At 34.2% G+C, this 20920-nt stretch overlaps 1 protein-coding gene across 4 annotated transcripts; it reads right to left on the bottom strand.

Annotated features, from left to right (window-relative positions):
* Positions 881-9852, bottom strand: LOC109713029 (E3 ubiquitin protein ligase DRIP2-like). Of its 4 annotated transcripts, XR_002217030.1 has the most exons (8): positions 9313-9614; positions 7705-7804; positions 5206-5530; positions 4324-4739; positions 4163-4213; positions 3152-3231; positions 2369-3003; positions 1254-1329 (listed from the first exon to the last, which is right to left on the bottom strand). XR_002217030.1 is itself a non-coding variant. In XM_020236945.1 (7 exons), exons 1-7 carry the CDS (start codon positions 9473-9475, stop codon positions 1156-1158), a joined length of 1302 nt encoding a protein of 433 aa, XP_020092534.1. In that variant the 5' UTR covers positions 9476-9852; the 3' UTR covers positions 881-1155. The 4 variants fall into 4 exon arrangements, 1 of the variants encoding a protein (XP_020092534.1); XM_020236945.1 differs by lacking the exon at positions 3152-3231 and having other exon boundaries at positions 881-1329; positions 2369-2441; positions 9313-9852; XR_002217029.1 differs by having other exon boundaries at positions 2369-3231.

The raw sequence follows: 20920 nt of genomic DNA, 5'->3' as shown, positions 1-20920 counted from the left end.
TGAAATTATCGAGGAACGGGTAGAATATATATATATATATATTTTTGATGAATCAGTATTATACTTTGAATTACTAGTTGTCGAGTGTATAATATAAAACTGCTTTCGTTAACTATGTTTTAGGGTAACTTTTGCTATACGCGAAGCATTGCTCGGCGGCGGAATTGTACCTTAAGAATAGATTAGGTGAGGAGTAAGGGGCAGTCCGGTCTTTTCGTCGTCGCCGATTGTCGATTAGGGTTCGGCTTTCTATTGTGAGGCTCTTTCCTTTTGTGGACCCGTGGATATCGAAGATCGGCGTGCTTTAAATGTAGTTAAATTATAGCTCATTTACGGCGCGCTTCGGTGATAATTAATTGTGAGGATGTGTATGGGATCTAGATGCATGAATCCAGAGATGGTGCATCTCTGGGATTCATTTTCATTAATACTTGCATTTGTTCAAATTAAATTTCGCATTGCGAATTTGAAATATAGTTGGCTACATTAGCCGCATTTCTCCCGTAGGCATTAGCAAGGGAACAATGTCATTTTTGTATGTAGAGATAGATATGAAAAATAAATAAACTGATGACGGATCATAACTACGAGGACATGAAACATGCTAAACAAAAAGCAACCCCAACAACATAAAATTCAAAAGAACTTCAAATATAAACCAAGGTACGTTGATGTATGGTGAGTCGTGGCGAAGTAACACACAAAACTATTTTGTTGCATTTGTTTTCTTCTTAAAATTACTAAAATACTCATTATATAAAATTATCAGCGAGACATGTCATTATGTGATTTGCTGATAGCGATAAGAGTACATAACTCCACTCGACTACATACACAATGGTTTCATTGGAGCGAAAAAGAAAGAGACGAGACGAAAACAGACAAAAGAGACAAAGGAACTGTTGCAACCTGTAAAGAGCCATTACATCATTACATTTTTCACTTACATTATACTAAAAATAAAATAAAAATGCATGTCCTAATAAAATTAAACATCGATTGACAATGGATACATAATTTTGCACAAAGGCTAACTGGAAGTGTGAGCCCATTGCATCTATAAGATATATAAAAAAAAAAAAAAAGGCAAAGAGTCCTTAAACCACCTAGAAAGAATAGCGAAGAATTAGACATTGTGGCAGCGCGAGTTTTGGATCAGGATAGTGAAGACTTCGACCGCCCATAGGTTAGCACCATCACGATGTCCTTGGCGGACGTTCCAACTGGAGCTTGCACTCTCTCTGTTGATCCCCCTCTTAGCCATATTTCTACTAGGTTCTGAAGAGTCAGTGTCGGCTCTACTAGCTGTCCTCGACATGTAATTTCCACCTGTAATCAGAAATTAAAAATATCTTAGTCACTCATAATGAAAACCGCAAAAAAGAAGCTATCGAGATTAGCTTCCGCAGCCTTAGTAATCTTGCTTTGTTAAGAAAATACTCTAAGGCTATGAATAACTATGACAATCACTATTAGAAAAAGAAACGAGCAAAAAAAGGAAAGGCATGTTGACAGTAAAGCAGGTAAAAGTTAGCTTAATGGGGAATGCAAGATGAGTTAACATGAAAACAATATTGATTAACAGATAAATCATAATCTGCAATGGAGAATTGTTTAAAGTGACTAAGAGATATTACATTGGTTGTCCTGATGATCACAAGATGACCTAACACAACCTCCTCCAGATCCCTCTTTGCACCTCATGCTCTTCTCTGTTTTATTTAATATCTCTTAATGTTGTTTTCCCCCCCTTTTTTCCGCTCATTATCCACATTAATGAAGAAGGCAGGTGTTTGTTTTTGCTGACAATAAAATGCAAAATAGAACTTGGGCTTGGCAAATAGCCACTTGTAATCTCGGCAACTCTTAAGGGCTCCAACCTTACTGTATATATTCCGCAGTATATTGAAAATATATTACCTTGCAAGTTGCTTAGGCATCTTATAATTTGTGGTAAAAACTAGGTACTGTTGTCAAAAACAATGTTGAAATGTTTTCTCTGTATTTCAGAATGTTATTGCACAAACATTACTAACACTTCATCATAGAGACTACGTTAACTAGCAACCGAACAATCTTTCTACTAGGATCGTGGGGATCACATGGATTTTTTACATATGTTAGAAAAGGTAGCCAAAATCATTTTCTAACAGTGAATCAGTTAAGTTTATAGCAATTATCGTGTTCACAATATATAGCATGCTCACAGAGCACATTGCATCTCATTGTGCAACTATGATACAATTTAAGATAGAAGGCAATTTTGCCAAAACAAAAACAAAAAAAATTATTCTTCACAATCATAATATGAAACTTAGCAGTCCAAACAAGAATATCCACCAATACTGAAAGGAAATTGAGAACTCACCTCAGCTTCATTTGAAAGATTAAGTTTCTGCACAAGGTACTTTTTGATGAAGGAAGCAGGAATGTTGCCGTCTCTAAAAAGTATAAGCATGAATGAGCCATTTGCAAAACCAATAATACATTAAGCATAGAGCAACAAATACCTATGCATATTAATGCTCAATAGTCAACAAATTAGTTAGCTCCAAAGAATTGAGCTACATGCAAGTAAAAAACATACTCGTTAAAGGGCTTTCATGTGTCAAACTTTGATAATCTTCATGTTTCACAGCATAGATCTTTACAACAATTTAACATATGTTTAGGAATCAAGGACAATAAAAGTCGTTGACACATGAAGTCAAATCACTTTGTAGTTAGACAAAATCCCCCAACGCAAATCCACTGCATTAAATATCAAGAGGCGTGGATAAAGACAAGGACCAAAACAGAATAAAGACAAGGACCAAAACAGTCGAAATCATATGGATTCATACAAGCCTGATGATGGAAACAATGTTCAAGAATAGGGTGCTTTTTGCTAAAATTTAAGACAGGCAATGAAAGAAGAGGTTCTATTCAGAAAATCATGGTTTTGTGGTACTCCAATATCTGATATATTTTCCAGTTAGCTGCCAAATCTGATTCCCTTCCTTCCTGCATAGTTTGAATATATATAACTTAGACGTTAAATCATAAACTAAAACTACACTAGTACATAATTCACAAGCCATAATATTGGAAGTGGCAAGACCAAATCGGATCCAACTGCCATCTGGGTGTTTTGAGGTCACCCACAACTAACCAGATGAAAATTATAAACCATTCAAACTTTTCCGAGTAGATGAGCGAGTGAGTTGCGGGTCCAAGTTTGGAAATTTTCACCTGCCAAACATTCTCGTACATTGTCTTTGACTTAGTTTCATGACAAATATCATCACAAATACTTAATTGACATGAAATATATTTTGAAAAAATCATGAACAATAGAAATTTCCATGAATTTTTCTTATCAATATATATATATATATGGATTTATATCTTGATAGACTACTTTAACCAATAGGGTTATCTAGATAAATGTATTTGAGAGCGAATAATAGGTCCCCATACAAGCTGTAAATCTAAATCCTATCGAGCAAACTTAAAAGCTGAATCAAATGGATGATATTCCACACATTTTCCTTCTTAAATATAGCAGACAGCCTGGAGTAAAATGCAAACTCAACAAACATGTTCAATAGAACTACAAAATGCAAGTGCGTCATCCATTTTTAAATGCATTTCTATTCGAAGTATTTCTAGAGAATAAAGTTACAGTGCCTCAACAATGCTGAATCTCTCTCATTTTCTCATTTACTCATGCTCCTCCGTGCATCTAAAGTATATCTTACATCATGTCCCATTTATTGAGATATCCTCAGTCTAACTGCTTGTTACAGAACTTGACTCATAGCAATTTATCCACAAATCTACTTCTAAAGTTGATCTTTCAATCAATTCGTAGAAAGCTCAGCTAATGCATTCCATCAAAGCCTTAGCAGCAAGCAAAATATCCTAAAAGAATTTGACAGGAGACAAGAATACCCTGTTCAACAACAAAACCTAAAAAACATCATCCTCCTATTCTCATCTAGGTTGAAACTAGTTGGACATGTATACTATGGTTTACCAGCTTCCAGTTAGAGGCTGTATTTAGTATGAAGTTATTTTCTCACAGAAGAAACAGAAAAATCTAGATAATAAACATTAAAATAAAAAAGAAGCTACTTTAGATATAACACTACATAACCAATGCTTAGAAGGAATAACTCACTTGATTCTCAAATAATTTGTAGGTATCTGCGGTAAAGGAGGATCTCCTTTCCTAAAAGAGCATATAAATAATAAATAAGAAAGATCAGTAAACACAAAACGTGACAACTAAAAACAAGATTACTACTTCCAAATTTGCAGAAAAAGAAAAAAGTTACTCACTGATCAAAAGAGGCTATTAATGAGAACCAAATTGGATTGAACCTCCGTTGACCATGAGCAGCTGCTGCACCAAGCAAGGAATGAGCAGAAGCTCCACGTTCCCTCCTTTTCCGGCTTATTCCTTGAGCTCTTTTAGCTCTGAATGTTGCTGCAGGAGTAAAAACACTTCCATTCTTTCCATCCTGTACTTTGGACTTCTGTGAATGCTCCCTAACCTTTGCTCTGTGGATGTGCCCATCAGTATCAGGGCCATTAAGTTGCTCATCCTTGATATTAGGACTTTGTGGGCCGGATTTTAGAGACTTCGTTCTGTTGGCAGCTTCAACAAGACAATTTAAAGGTTTCCAAAGCTCGGACCTTTCTGCAAAGAGCTGACTGCCATTAACGTGGTTGGATGGTTCTCCATTAGAAGTAGCCTGAAAAAAGGTTGACCATAAAAATGTTGTCAATTTTACCCACAGCATGATACTTCGGTAACCTATACCAAAACATACACTATCATCTGAGATAGTATACACAGAGTGGCACATTTGGGCTGGAAAAAAAATTTAGGTGGCATTGGAGGATAATTATAATGAGGTAACGATTGCATGGAAAAATGCAACAATGATGATAATTTTATCACGGGTATAGGTGAGGATAAAGGCCTGGACAACACCATCACAAGGAGGCTGAAATTCTTATTGTCTGCCTGTCCTAAAATAACCAGGTTTGGCCTGAAAATATTATTCACGCTCAAAGTCTGCAAGCGTAGGCAAGACAAGGGGAACAACATGAGTTATCCTCCTAATTCCCGCAAATAGATGCAGCCAAATATTATGTGCAACATGAACTGCCAAAACTAGCAATATGAAAAAGAAAAGAGTAATGTAATTTCTCAACCTGTCTTTTGTTTTGAGCCATTTTGCTCATAGTGTCAGGTGAACTTGATTTTTCTTCGCGTCTGTCAGCATTCTCATGTTCTTGTTTCACAGATTCACTGACAATAGGACCTAAGCCACGTAAAGCAGAAGTCCTTCGAGGAATAGCTTTTGTTCGCCGCCCTGTAAAGCCTGCCGGTGTTGAAACCTTAGGAGTGCTGACTACCAATGAAGAAAGTGACTTTTCTTTCCTTCTTAGAGGCAATGTAACAGCTTCTGGAGCCTCGACCTTCCTTCTTTTGAAAGGAAATATTTTTGACCTTATATCTTGTAGACTGTGATCAGGCCTGCAGATGATCCATTATGGAAAAAGGGTTCAACAAACACATGTACCAAAGTAATGACAAATTAAAGATCTCCCTAAGGAGTTTTTTCTTTTCTGGATTACTAGGAGGTTGATACTTATCTTCAACAGATTTTTTGGCACAAGAAAAATGTTAGTTTGTAATAGTGCGACAAGCTTTTTCACATTTCATACATTTATCATAGTGATGAAAAAAAATGTCCATTACATGAAGTACCATCAACAAGCTTAAGTTGTAAATGAGTATAAATAATATAAAGATCTCATCTTTTTTAGTAAGAAACAGAACAACGACATTTTGACTATGTAAAAAAACAGAAAGATTCTTTCAAAAAGTTCAAAGAATAATCTGATAATTAGCAACAAGGTGAGATTCAGAACTAGAAGAGATTCCCTTAAAGAATTCGGACAACATATAAACTTATAGTGACGTTTTGAAGGCTTTCTAATTAGCCTCCCAAAATCTGTGTGAAACCAAACTGCCTTGAGGCAAAAACTCTCCCTTTAGAGAGCTTATGATAATTAGGATTCGCACTAGAAAATAAGGGAAGTATGAGGTTTCTGAAACCGGTAGGAATCTAAAATAAATATTATTTTGTGATTGTGATAAGTGGCAAACAAAACTCTCTGAAGTCCAGCAATGTGAATTCCTAAGTTAGTCATGATATTTCTGTGAGTGTAAGTTAGAAGACTTTATTTGAGCTAAAAGGGGCCCAAGGAACCTAAACACAGTAAAGTTCTAGAAAAATTTAAGTGTATAGAAGTTTGTCACATTCTCATATACATTGTGATAAAGGTACTGCAATTGATTCCAAAGTTTTAGGTACTCCAAACATATGCTTTCCATTATGGTAATAAGCCACTTTGCTGGTTTCATCAACCTTATGTGAAGACGACTTAGTTGCATCAAAGAAGCGTGATTCAAATTTGTTCTTTTGTTTTAGCCTGTTATTCTACCTCGTTCAATTTGACACCACTCATTTTTTTAATTTTTATATATTTAGGAAAAAAAAATATAGAGCTTATTGACTCAGTGGGAGGATACGTTCTTCACTAGGCCTAAGATTACATTTTACAGGCATGCTCCTGTAAGCATTCAAGCGACACCTTAATTACAGTTTGACAGTAGCACCTCCCTCCAGGCATCAGAGTGGCATAAAAGTACTAACACTTATTTAAAGCATTTTCCAGAGTTATGCTTTCAACTCCCTATGTAGTTAATCTTTCCACTGCACGACTTCTAGTAATATGATGAAAAAATGTAATAACGTAGAGCCTTGCCTGAACTAAAGTGCATTTTAAAATGAGTGTGTGAACTTCTAAAATTTTAATTCACCACCTAATGTAAACAGTATATTTGCTTTAAGTATGTCTACTCTAGAACTTGGCAGTATGCCAGACTGCCAGTATCTTCACTTTTCGGCGGATTTTATTAAACGTAATGAAATATTTTATTATTTGATAGGATATTCTTCAAGTTTTTTTGTACAAAAACCGTTGGCATCTAAAAGAATTTGATGAACTTTTTGAAAACCAGTACGAATGAAACATGAGGTAGTAGAATCAAAATTTTATAAGTTCAGTTAAGACTTCAAAATCTACTATGGTTCAAGTAACATCTGTTGGTTTTTACTTGAAGACAAATCAAAATAGTTGCAGGAAAACATTTTAAAATTTTAATTTGACTACCTAACCTTTCAATGTGTTTGATTTAAGTGCCTTTCAGTTCGGAACTCTACAAAGGTTTATATTTTGTGACCGAATTTTCTAAAACCAAATGGATTTTTTTTTTTTTTGATGGAACAATCCCTAAATTTTCGACAGAAGTAGTTAATTCCTAGCAGAACTTGAAGGATGTTACAAACTTAAAGATGCCTATATATAAGCTGGTATCAAACAGTGATTTAACATATTATATTCAACACTCTACGTCAGGTATGGAGCCTAGTGGGATTCAAACTCAAGAGTCAAGACGTCCTACTTCAATACCACATCAACAATCGAGTATTCTAAAGGCTTAAGCTAGTAGAGATGGGTAGTTTTAACATATTAATATTCAAACACAAGGAATCTTCGGTTGACAATCAAAAGATTAAACCAGATTAAACAACACTACTATGGGAGAAACCAAACCTTTCATTCGGAAAGAAAGTTCACCTGAGCTTCTCAATCGGGGTACAACCCAGATCAATATTACAGACTGGGCAGCAGTCTGTCTCCTCATCACTGAGCTTCTCGAAGATGCATTTTTTGCAAACTGAATTAAAAAAATGAATATAAGTCATATAAATCTTAATAGTTGAATATATAAAACAATATAAAGGTTTGGTTAGCAAATCTTACATATTGTCCTAACTATAGTATCAAATTTCTAACATACTGCAATTACACCGAAACAGAGAAATGCTACTACGCCTCTATATAGTACAGAAATTACAACACAAGAATGCATTACATAGTCAACGGTCACAAAAAACTTTATACAGCATCGAAAAGATCGGATCGGATATGACTTTCTGAGCAACTTCATGAAGAAGGCATAGAAACATGAGACCAGATAGTACAACAAACATAATGCATGCTTATGAGTTATGAGTTTTTGAACATTATTTAGCAATCAGCGAAAGCATTTCAGTGGTGCCCTCTGCCCTAAACCAGAAGACAAAGTACAATGATAATGACCTCATGTCAACAGCTCATAATGCAACATCAAGTTAATTATCACAGATGGAGCAAAATTTAATGCTGAGTGAGTTCCTAACACAAGAATCCTCAGTAGTGACACATTACAACAGATAAAATTGACCGATTCATGACCCAAGAAGTTTCGATTTCTAACAAGTTTGCCAACTTGGTTGGGCAATACAGAAAAAGAGAGGAAACCGTGACAGAGTTCACACTTAATAATTTCCAACAATCTAACCAAGTAATACAAATACAAATACAAGCTAAAGCTATACTCGTGTAGTTTCACGTCCAATGTTAAAGTGGAGTGAAACAGCATAAGCTGTCACCAGAGGAATCAAAATTTAAAAATAAGTAAAGAAGCACGTATAAACTCCATACAAACACATTAAGGATAGTTATTTTCACCCATTTAATAAATACAGAAAAGATCTTTGCGGCTGTTTGTTGAACAGTAGATCACTTCGAGCCCATGCAAAATAAAATTCATGAAGCAGAAGCTCGATTACATATTACTTCAATCACTTGCATGCATGGGGGTTTCTCATTCGTTCCCTACAATATAACTACAAAAAAAAAAATCAATTTTTACGATCAAATTACCGAATTAAAACGTATAAATTTTTACTGCATGGCACCATCTAACATCCTTCTCTATCCCAACCTCACCATGAAAACAGGGGAGAGAGAACGCTACAAAGAAACAGAAGAAGCCAACTATACAAAGCGCAAAACCAAAGGGGGGAAGAACCTGAAACCCATTAAATACGCCAGCTTGTAGGCTTTCTATATACTATTCTTTCTCTCAATAGCTGAGAACGTAAAAATAACAAAAAATAGGACAAATATATACGGGGAAAAAGAGAGCAAATATCGCGTGATCGAAGAGTAACGCCAACCCGCATCAAGAAACCGCGAAATTACGTAAAATCCCACGTCCGAGAACCCGAATCAGAAAAGGAAAAACACAGATCGCGAAAAACGCTCGGAGAAGAAAAACACAAGATTCGGATCGAGGAGGAGAGGAGAAGGCGAGAGGAGAGGGGGCGGCTCCGCACGCGCGCGCGGGGGGGCACTCACACGTGTGGAGGCACTCGGATATGGTGGTGGCGTCGCGTAGGAGCCTCTTGCACAGGGGGCACGTCACGCGCGCCACGATCACCTCCCGCTTCACCATCACCGCCGCCTCCGCCGCCTCCGCCGCTGCCGCCGCCGCCGCCGCCGCCGCCCCGCCGCGCTCCATCCCCTCCGCCGCCCGCGGAGGCGCGCGCTAGCGACCTCCCCTGCATGCGCGAGCTCCCGCACGTGGGAATCGGGCGCGGGGCATGGCCCGAGGCTTCGCGAGGCGCATTGATCGAAGGGGTTACGTGGGATCGAGGGATCTACGCGTACGAGGAGGAGAGGGGATTGGATTATTCGCGTGCGGGGAGAGGAACAGGGGAGGAGGGGGAAAGGGTAGTGGAAAGGGATCGAACGAAGACGAAGAGAGAGAGAGAGCGAGAGAGAGAGAGAGAACGAGAGAGAGACAGAGTAAATATAGAATAGAAGCGAAATAGGAGAGAGAGAGAGAGGAGAGGAGGAGAGAGAGAGAGAGAGAAGGGAACGAGGAGGAGGTGTTTTGGCGTGCTCGGGGGCTAAAACAACGTGTCTTCGAGGGTTGGGGTTACGCTTAAAGTGCGCCGCGCCCCCGAGACGAGGAGGCCAACTGTGGTCGGGGCTAACTTGCGCCGAACCGGCTCGGTTCGCGGTTCGAACCGTGTGGCCCCGGTCCGAACCCCGAACCCGGGTCCCGGTCACGTGACAGTGAGTGAGACCGAGCGTTGAAAAGTAAGAACGGTCGCATAGAATTGAACCTTAATTTCCATGCGGGAAACATAGTCACGTACTCTGTACTCACGTACCAGCGAAAGGAAATAATAATAACATCGCAATAATATAATACTTCAATTTAACCCCCACTTTGCTTTAACTTATTTTTATTTTGCCATTCTATAATTATACTTAACTCTCTCACAATTTTATCTTTATTTTTAATTATTAAAAAAATTATACTCTGAAATATAAATAGCAAATAAATTTTTTAAAAAATTAAAAAATAATTAAGTGTAATTTTTTGAACCACGTCGTGGTCGAGAAAATAAAAAATAAATTAAACTACAAAATAGTTGAGTATAATCATTTTAATCATAGAAGTTAAACCACAAAGGGACCAATTAAAAATTACCCAAAATAAAGATGGGGGCAGTCTCAACATATGTGTCATTCTTCGTTTATATGGCTTTAAGATTCGTGTTTAGTATGTGTTAAACACCGGGTGGACAAAGAAAGATAAATAATAAATTAATCAGTACAAAAGTAAATAGAAAATACTGAATATTTTCTCAAAATTAATATTGATGTGAATAATATATAGATATAGAGAGAGAGAGGGAGAGACTAACTACTATACTATCGATAGTACTAAATATTTGGTACTATCGAATTTTCACCGTTAAATCTATCTCTTTAATCATTTTCATCTGTTAAATCATATTATTCAACCTACCACCCACTGAACCCTAACAGACCACTATCATCTTAACCACGCATCTCTTTATCCAAGGGCCGAACATCTAGCATCAATCGGTTGAATAATATGATTTAACAGATGAAAATGATCAAAAGGGGAGATCAAACAATGAAAAACTTGATAGTATCAAATGCTTTGTGCACTCTAGTATATAATTTATAGCCATAAAAATATTAATTAGAATATACATCTTAAATATTAAAACATAGGTATAAGATGTATATTCTAATATTTTTATGGCTATAAATTATACACTAGCCTTGTCAATTATTTCATTTTTATACTAAACATTCGGAAGGGACTCAAAAAACACTTGGTTGTAAGGTTGTAACATATACACCCCTATTATATAGAGTGCACAAGTAATATTTTTTTTAAAAAAAATATTATTGGATTATATATGTTTTTTTTTAAAAAAAAATATGATATTTTCTATCAAGTTGACACCAAAATTTTCTTTGGTACTCTACCCTATGATGCCCTGATCATTAGCTATTTTAGAATATTGATCGTCAATTAGAAAAATAACATTTAATTTATAGAATCAATATACAAAATTTTTTAAAAAAAATACTAGTTGTACATTCAAAAAAGTTGTGCGGATTTAACAACTCCTAATCCTAGAACTTATAACTGTTTTTAAATTTTTAATATAAAAAATTGATAAGACAATAATAAAATATTGACAATTAGATATGTGATCATCGATTTTATATAATAAATATTTTCAATCTAATATTGAGAGGAAAAAAATGTAAAAAAGAAAAAAGTATGTTGATTTGATAGTAAAGATTAAAAATATTGTATATAGGAATCTCTTTACTTGCCAACTCTTTTATGACCCTTCCTTAAATATATGGGTGTGTGAAGGTCAAAAAAANAAAAAAAAAAGAAAAAAAAAAGAAGAAGAAAAGAAAGAAACTTCTTATTATAGTATTTATACCATATAAAACATAATTCTAATCAATACTACTGTACAAGGTAAAATAATATGAATATTTTTTATATTTGATGTTGTTAATTTTATATAAATAGAAAAAACTTCATTTACGACCCATGTGGTTTCTCTTACTTTCGTATCTTGTGGTTTAAAGTGTATCAATTTCGTATCATGTAGTTTTATTTTTCTCTTTTTTTTATTCTATTTACTAATTTTTTTAATTAAATCAGTGACAAAGTTAAAATAAAAAATACTAAAGTAAATATTTGATAAACTATAGCTGGTGTATATGAAGTTTTTGTATATTATTTAACGAAAAGTTAACGAATGAGCTGACGAAAAGAAAAAAGTAATACTGAAGTGAATATTCGGTAACTATAAGTGGTATATATGAAAAAAAATTTATATATGATTTAACGAAAAGTTAACAGAAATGCTGACGAAAAGAGAAAAATAAAAATATAAGATACTAAATTAATGCACTTTAAATAATAGAGTACTACAATGAAAAATTACGAAATTATATGGATGGTATTTAAAATGTGGGGGAGGGTGTAGGATGTTTTTCTTAAAAATAAATATTTTAAAATTTTATGGGAAAAAAAAGAAAAGAAAAGAAAGAGAGAGAAACGTTATCTACGAAGTTCATGAGCCGGGGCGGTTTAGTTGAACCGGGCGAGAGGGGGGTTTTTTTTGGGTTTATGAGAGGAGGATTTGGTAATAATTTCCATTGTGCTGAACCGGTCAAACCCGGTCCTAACGGTCATTTTTTCTATCGTGGTGCGGCTCCTCCGCGCATGCAAGCTACGGGGTCGGGTACTACGTGCCAACTAAGACCCGCACACCGTGTCCTCGTCCCCTATCGCCACGTGTACGGTTCTGATGTGGGCGGGACCCATGCACTAAAATAGCTTACGTGGGCCCTTCTTTTTTCTTTTTTTTTTTTGGATATTATTATATTTATCTCCAACAAAACTATACATGGCATGGCATGAACATTGTGACTTCACGTAAATTATACGCGCGCAAAAGAGCCAAAAAGATATTAAAAAATATATATATATACAGGGAGCTGCTTGCTTTCGAGGGCTGTTAACGGGTCGGATTTTGAAGCGAATTATTAAAAATTCGAATCGCAACCAGACTCCGAACCAGAAATTGGAATTCGAATATGAGTTCGACAAATTTTAAAAATTCATATCCAAATGGAACTCGACCAAAAATTTCGAATCCGAAATAATTATTTCACTTTTTAATATTTCAAAATATGTTATATTAAATTTAAGTTTTTAAACTACAAATTCAGATATAATATCAAATATTTATAAACATAATATAAAATAAATTTATATTCGGGTTCGGATTCGGATTGGGCACAATCAAAATTCATATATGAATTTATATCCATCGAATTTTTATTTTGGTATCCATGTTCAAAATCATACATGTTTAGCATAGAATAAATTCGCTCCGGTCATGTTCGGATTTGAATAGAATTTCGGGTATCCGTATCCATTAACATCCCTATTTGTTTTATATGGATTCATTTGTATAAATCAACTTTTTACAATATTCTAGTGGTGGGGGAGGCGAAATTCTACATTTGGTTATCGTATTATAAGATAAGTGGTGTTTTGGTTTTTAAATTTTAGTTTATTATAATTTTTAGATAAAAAAATTTAAATTATCACACTAAATTTGGTTTTCCTATTATAAGATAAATTGTATTAACTAGATATGATATTATATTACTGGTGTGACGCCAATATAATATTTTAGTTTTTAATATATTGTCAACTACAGTCACCACAGTTGCGTGCTAATGCCATAATAATAATATGACATTCTAATTACGATGGGCAAAAATTATATGGATATCGTCCCCGAACTATCAGTTTGGGAATGATGTCGATGGACGCTGCGTGGCCCACGGGTGCCCATCGCACAGCCGAAAATAGGAAAAAAAAAAAAAGCCCAATTACGACCACGGTATCTTGGAATCGGAAATTTTTAATAAATAAAAGCTCTGGTCAAAACTATTATTCAATACTCACTTTATTCATTAATACTTTTTTTTGGTGCGTAAAGTTATTTAGCGTGCTATCTGTTTTATTTATTTTTATTAAAATTGAACACAACTATCTTTCTTTTTTATAAATGAATTTAGTTAGAAATGTAAAGCAACCAGATTTTGAATTTGGGATTTCAAATAGTAATCATCAAGTCCTTTTATTTTTGGGCGAATGAAAATGGTTTAATGTGGAGAGAATCGTTGACCCGACCAAAATTTAACTTGTTCATAAATTTTCATTTGGCTCGTGAACATACCTAATTCAAAACTTTATTTGTATCGAATCGATATAGATAATCTAAAGTGGACCCTTATTTAATTTGGAAGGTGCGTAGGTGTCCTTCAAAGGAAACGTTGTTAATAAATGGACGAATATACGTTCACAAAAGTCACTGCATTATTTATATTTATATCAATGCATTAATAATATATAAAGATAATTATATACAGTGCAGTTATAACTATATACAAATACAAATTCAGTGTTTGGTTTGATATATTTAACTCTAACTGCTGTAGTAATTAGAATTACGCCTAAATTGGCTGCAGTAAACTGCAGCAGTTGAAGAGAGTAACTTTAAGCAAAAGATAAGCTTACCTCCCTAATTATTTTTTAAATAAAAAATATCTTTTTTTTATATTGGAGGTAATCTCACCATCATGTACATAAAATGATAAAATTTTAAAAATCATTTCTCAGCTATATGCAACCAAACAAATTATTTATAGTTGCAGTACTTTTTACTACATCCAACCAAATATAATGCACGTAGGTACAATCACTGCATTTTTCTTTTTTAGAGATAAGTAGCACGCTACCCGCTTCGTTTATTTCATTTAGAAATAAACTTAGCTAAAAATGTGAATCAACTAGGATTCGAACTTGGGTCTCGGGTACCAACTACCAAACCCTTTGCCACTTACTCTAGAGACAGTCAGTGTCGACCGCCAAAACTTGAAGCTCGTCTACTATTACCTATGCCGATCGACCACAGGGTGCGGTCGGTCGACCATGCCACAACCAGAACCACAGAAATATGGTAAAAATATATCAAATCAAATCTAAAAACGCGCCAAAATACTCAAAATGATCAAAACTAAGGAATAAAGCAACATGAACTGCAAGTTGTCCTCATTTTCAGGCCTTGGAGTCGAAGATGTGAAACAACCGTTGTACACTAAAAACTTAAGAGTTTAACGTTAAAGAACGGTATTTAGAAATTTTTATATTTAACGCTTCCCCTCACGTCAGGGCTCGAGACTTTTTATTCGGCCCATGACGTGGACTTGAATTAAATGGGAGGAAATTAATATGCTAGGGGCCTAGCGTGATTCGAATTCAGGATCTCCTACTCTAATACCATGTGAAACAATCGTTGTACTCTAAAAACTTAAACTGTTAAAGAACAGTGTTTAAACATTTTTATATTTAACAGAAGAACGGGTGAAATCTATTGTCTCGATTGTCACTGTCGTGGTAACCGATTTTCGGATTTCTCTAGAGCTCGAGACAAGGCGGGGAAGTTTCATTTAGGAGGGAATGATAGGTTGAAGAGGAGAAGAGAAAAACAGAAAAATGGGAAGTAGATCGAGGAGAAGAAAAAGAAGAAATATGAGAGGAGAGAGAGTGAACAAGAGAAAGAGAGGTTTTAAGTGAAAATTGACGATGCATCAGGGGCTTATAATTCCGAGTTCTTCTAATCATAAAAGATATGCTATCGAAAAATCGCGAAATTTATATGCTTCAAATATTGAAGATCAAATCTAACAAAATTGATCATTGATTTGAAAGCCCCTCATCGATGAGAAGCGCTTCCTTTTTGTCGTTAGCGGCAGTTATGGGGGCAGCGGGTTTCCAGAAGTAGGTCTAGTGGGTGGCGGATCTACTGCGGTAGAGGTGGGGGGTGGAGAGGAGATGTGCGCAAAAGAAGCACGAGGAAGCGAAGAGAAAGGAGGAAGCGGAGGGGAAATAATTTAAATTTTATCCACAGAGTATAACTTTTATTTAAAGAGTAAAACTTTCATCTCAAAATGTATAATTTGTATATAAAACAGTGTAACATTCTTATTAAATACTGCAACTTCACCTTTTTTTTTTCTTTCTTTTTTTTTTCTGATTCTTTGCCTTTTTTTTGTAGAAAAAAATATTTTTCTTTACTTTTTTATTCTCTATTCTTTTTATTTTTATCTACCTCTACACCTTTTTTTGCTATTGCTATCTATCCTTCGCCCTCTACCGCAGCCACCGCCCTTATTATAAGCTCTCATTGGAGAAGCACGGGCACGTCTTCATTCTCACCCTCATGGCCAACAGCAAGCACTGCCTCGGCCACGACCTTATCGACTCTGTTTGCTCCGTTCTCACTCGCACTCACTCCAAGTTCTCCTCCTTCGGTGCCAGTGCCAGCACGGACGTCGGTGCCTGCGCCGGTGAAGGCAAAGGAAGAGGACGGGGCGCTGTTCTTGTTACCATCACGGAGAGCCGCAGAGGTAGTGGAAGAGGGTCTGAGTATCAGATTAAAATAAAAATAATTAGATTAAAAAAAAGAACGAGAGGAAAAAAAAAGGAAGAGAGAAATTAAAGGGACTATGAATATTTTGGCGAGTATTCTAAAAATTCGGTTCAAATTTACAAAATCTAAAAAAAGAGCATACTTTTTGCAAAATCTCAAAATTAATAAATTTTTCATGCAAATTGGTTTTGATCTTAGGTCGTTGGACTTTAATATGACTTAAAAAAAAAAAGGACCGGTTTGATTAAAATCGAACTGGTTCACCGATTTAATTATTGAATTATTGATTCGGTTTAAAATAATTTTTTTTTTTAATTTATCTAATTTAAAAGTTTGAAACATACCGTTTTGTCGATTAGGTCACAGGCGAATCAATCGGATTAGCCCATTTAACACGATTTTTAAATCATTGAATTTAGGGTTCATGCAATATATACTTATATAGTACCTCTTTTATTTAGGTATGAGATGGTACACATTCCATTTACTATATGAGATCTCAGTGTCCTTGTGTCAGAGACCACCAAAGGTGATGGTTGACCAATTTGATTACACACTATATCAACATGTTGCTTAAAAGGAAAGTTGTTCTAAATATTTAAAGAAATTTTGATTTGACTAAAACTAAATTTTTGCATCATTGTTTGTTTGACCTAATCCTTTTTTTTTGTTCATTTTTAAAGTAGTTTTTTTTAGTTATATTTGAAAATTTTGAGCTAAACAATCTTGCACAAAAGACTAGCTCAATAGAGCAAGCCATGCAAATTTGATATGGAATCATATTTTAAAGATCCAAATATAACAATTTAAACTAGATTTAAATTAAATTGGCACGATTTAAATAAATATTGCTCGCTTTTGTATTAATGTTCTAAATTAGCTACCAAGCTGGATTAGGATATGGGTAGATGCTGAGCCCAAAAAATGTAATAATAAATCCATTCCTCTCCTTATATTATATTTAAAAGTTTTTTAGAATCCAAATACGTGGTAGTAGTAGCTTACACTAATCTTTTTTCTCAATCTTTTATCTTAAAAATATTTAAAAAATCATTCAATATATATAATTCTTGACTTCTTAGCATTGCACGATGATAAAAGAAAACAGTATACATTAATTTCTATTTTTCTTATTGCATTGTTATAATGATTTTGCACTTGAGATAAGCTCAGAGATTCAGAGTTTTCCAACTCAACCTAATAATCATTTGTAACGACCGACACGCAGAATGTAATTTCATTCAATCTATTTGAAAAATCATAATTCTTTTCGTGTTTGTGTGCCTGCACGCACGTATGCATTTATGTCTGAGGGGGTTCAGGTCTGGCTCGGGCCCATATCGAGTCGCAATCTCATCCGTCAGAAGGACTAGCGGCATGTACACGCCTATCACGGTGAAAATCTTTTTTTTTCTTTTTTTCTTTTTGAGAAATCGACAAAACCGACGCGCACAGACCGACAAGAAAATTTAGTTTCTTCATGAAAATTTTTCCAAGTCGAGAGATTTCGAACTATTTCTGAATATTCGATCGTTTGTTTATAACCTGGACGGAGACAATTTTAATTTGGACCAACATATATAATTTTGGCGATAATATATTTTCTCTGCTCTGGCGAGCCTAGTTATCCCAATTATTGTACTACAAATTAATTATTGTACTACAAATTAGGGGGTTTTGGGACTATTTGGTACAACTTATGCATTTCGATCGTTGCAAACATTTATAATTTCATTTCAGTCCCCAACCTTCTTTTCTCTTGAAATGTGGTCCCCGACCTTTTACATTTGCTCACCGAAAACTGTTACATTAGCATCAATCAACATTTACGACATTAATGTCACGTTTGTACCAAACCTTAAGAGGTGACAGTTTTTGGTAAAATTTTATGACATTTTAATGCTGGAGATTTATTTTTTAAAAAAAATTACTAAAAAAACAAGTGATCCAGGTCCCGGTTCAGTTATTTAATTTTTTAAATAATTGCATATGACTCCCTGTAAAGATATCAATAGCAAATATATCCCTATAAATCTAGGTTATCAAATTTATCCTTCCAAAATTCCTTCAGTTTATAAATATATTCTTCCATTACCACAATTTATATAACTATGAGTTAAAAAAACTAACCACAGTTAGTTAAGAAATAGAATAACCTTTTTATCCCATATCTATATATATATATAATTTGTACGTTTTTCAATGTGGAGTCTAATAATTTTTCTCACCTTTTACTCTTTATCCACGGCGACGGCAAGACCGACGACAACAACGAAGTCGAATGCGAGAACCCTGGTCGCGGCAAAAATATGGTATGACACACATTTCACGGCGAAGGCGAGGAGAAAAAGAAAGAAAGAAAACTTTCTACAGGGACAAATTTGTAGGGGCAAAATAGCTTTTTATGCATCCACATTTAAAAACCTAGCGGTGAATTAAACGATAATAACATATATGAACGAATCAATTTTTTGGAGGGATATATTTATAAACTAGAAATTTTTTTGAGGAATAAATCTGATAACTTAAGTTTTGTAGAGATATATTTGCTATTTTATATCTTTGCAGGGACATGATGAAATTAATCCTTATTTTAATATAATCATTTAAATTATATAAATATAAAGAAAAAAAAGGATTATTAAAAACCTTCAATAGATATTACGTACTAATTAAGATGTGAATGCGTACATATTATAACGTAATTACATAATTTTTTATATAGCTTTATTTATATTTATATTAAAAAATAGATTTGAAACTTAAAAAGATTGTTGAAACTGATCAAGTTATCCTTGTCACCGTGAATATAAACTGTTTAATAAACGAATTACCCAAACTCAGTTAAAGTTAGTAAACTGAAGCAGTGTCAAAGCCAAATTTCTCTTGAATACCTTTTCAGAAGAACGAATTCAGATATTTCTGACTCAGCATTAATTATTAATGCGATTCACTTTAGATCTGATTAATTCGAGTCGTTCACTTGGGACGCTAAAATGAAGCTCAAAACACTTCAGTTCTTCGTCGATGCATGTCACGTCTTCTCTTTTGAATGGAATTCTCGCTTCTTCAGAAATGCTATGTAAGCTGATCAACTAACCAATTGGGGTCTGTCTAGCAAAAAATATATTGTATTGTCCTCTTTTTAGGATTTTTTTATTTCTGTATCGCCTTATTTTATTTAAATAAAATTTCGCTCTCGGGCGATTTCCCTTTAAAAAAAAAAAAAGTTAGTATAAAATTGCATGTTTGGGCCTCAAGTGTGACATTTTGGTCCCTTAAATTTTAGTTTGTTGCAATTTTTTACTCAAAATTTTAGAAATATTGGAATTAAGTCCTGCAACCTAATTTTAGGTAACTAAATATTAACATATTGTTAATGTGGAGACGATATAGTAGTTGCTTTAATTAGCGATGCACCAACAATTGAGATTTCGCATCACTTTTATATTATCAATGAATCAATATTTAACCAACTAAATTAGATTATAAAATTTAATTAAAATAATTTTGAAAGTACGAGCCAGAAATTATACTGAATTAATGTTCGGAGATCAAAATATCACAAGTTTTATTTACCCTTTAAGTTAAACTTGAATCCGCTAACTTCATAATGGATCTTTTCAGATTTCGCATATAGTATCGAGAATTTCTGCTCATAACTAAAAGCTAATTAAATGCCTCACATTCTCACCTCTAGAGTAGGACCTTTCAGCTTTTCTATTGCGTACTGATACCCAGTTTTCAGTACCGGTATTCAGTACAAAATCAGTATTGGTACTCAGATTTGATTTTCCAAAATTCGAGAGCTTATTTTTGCAGATTTTATATTGAGTACCGATATTGAAAACTGGATACCAGTACGCAATACAAAATGAGAGAAATGAACTCTCGGATTTTGAACAATCAAATCTAAATACCGATACTGATTTTGTACTCAATACCGGAAATGAAAACTGGGTAGCAGTATGCAATAGAAGTCTTACATATATCTCATCATAAGACCAATATTTCTAACTACTCTTGTCAAATTTTATTTTTTTTAAATTAAAAATCCATTTGGATTCTTATAAACGAAACTGATTACCAAAACATGATTAGATATATATAATTTATATGTAGGTAAACAAATTAGCATTTTTGTTAAAAAAAATATAAAAAAGAGACTACACACACTGGATTCTTATAAACGAAACTGATTACCAAAATATGATTAGATATATATAATTTATATGTAGGTAAACAAATTAGCATTTTTGTTAAAAAAAATATAAAAAAGAGACTACACACACTGGATTCTTATAAACGAAACTGATTACCAAAATATGATTAGATATATATAATTTATATGTAGGTAAACAAATTAGCATTTTTGTTAAAAAAAATATAAAAAAGAGACTACACACACTGGATTCTTATAAACGAAACTGATTACCAAAATATGATTAGATATATATAATTTATATGTAGGTAAACAAATTAGCATTTTTGTTAAAAAAAATATAAAAAAGAGACTACGTGTGTGTGTGTGTGTGTGTGTGTGTGTGTGTGTGTGTGTGTAGAGTAGCCCTACTATATATATATATATATATATA

The sequence above is a fragment of the Ananas comosus genome, linkage group 7, assembly GCF_001540865.1.
Source record: "Ananas comosus cultivar F153 linkage group 7, ASM154086v1, whole genome shotgun sequence".
In the NCBI taxonomy this organism is placed as follows: domain Eukaryota; kingdom Viridiplantae; phylum Streptophyta; class Magnoliopsida; order Poales; family Bromeliaceae; genus Ananas; species Ananas comosus.
Note: the sequence above shows the minus strand (reverse complement) of the source record. Positions and strands in the feature narration are given on the sequence as shown.

Bases quoted from the DNA above. Each gene is read 5' to 3' on its own strand.
- LOC109713029 (XM_020236945.1), bottom strand. From the start codon at position 9,475: ATGGAGCGCGGCGGGGCGGCGGCGGCGGCGGCGGCGGCAGCGGCGGAG. The intron at 4,740-5,205 runs GTTGAGAAATTA...ACCTTTTTTCAG, and splicing joins TGGCTCAAAACAAAAGACAG to GCTACTTCTAATGGAGAACC. The intron at 4,214-4,323 runs GTGAGTAACTTT...ATGCTCTTTTAG, and splicing joins TTAATAGCCTCTTTTGATCA to GAAAGGAGATCCTCCTTTAC.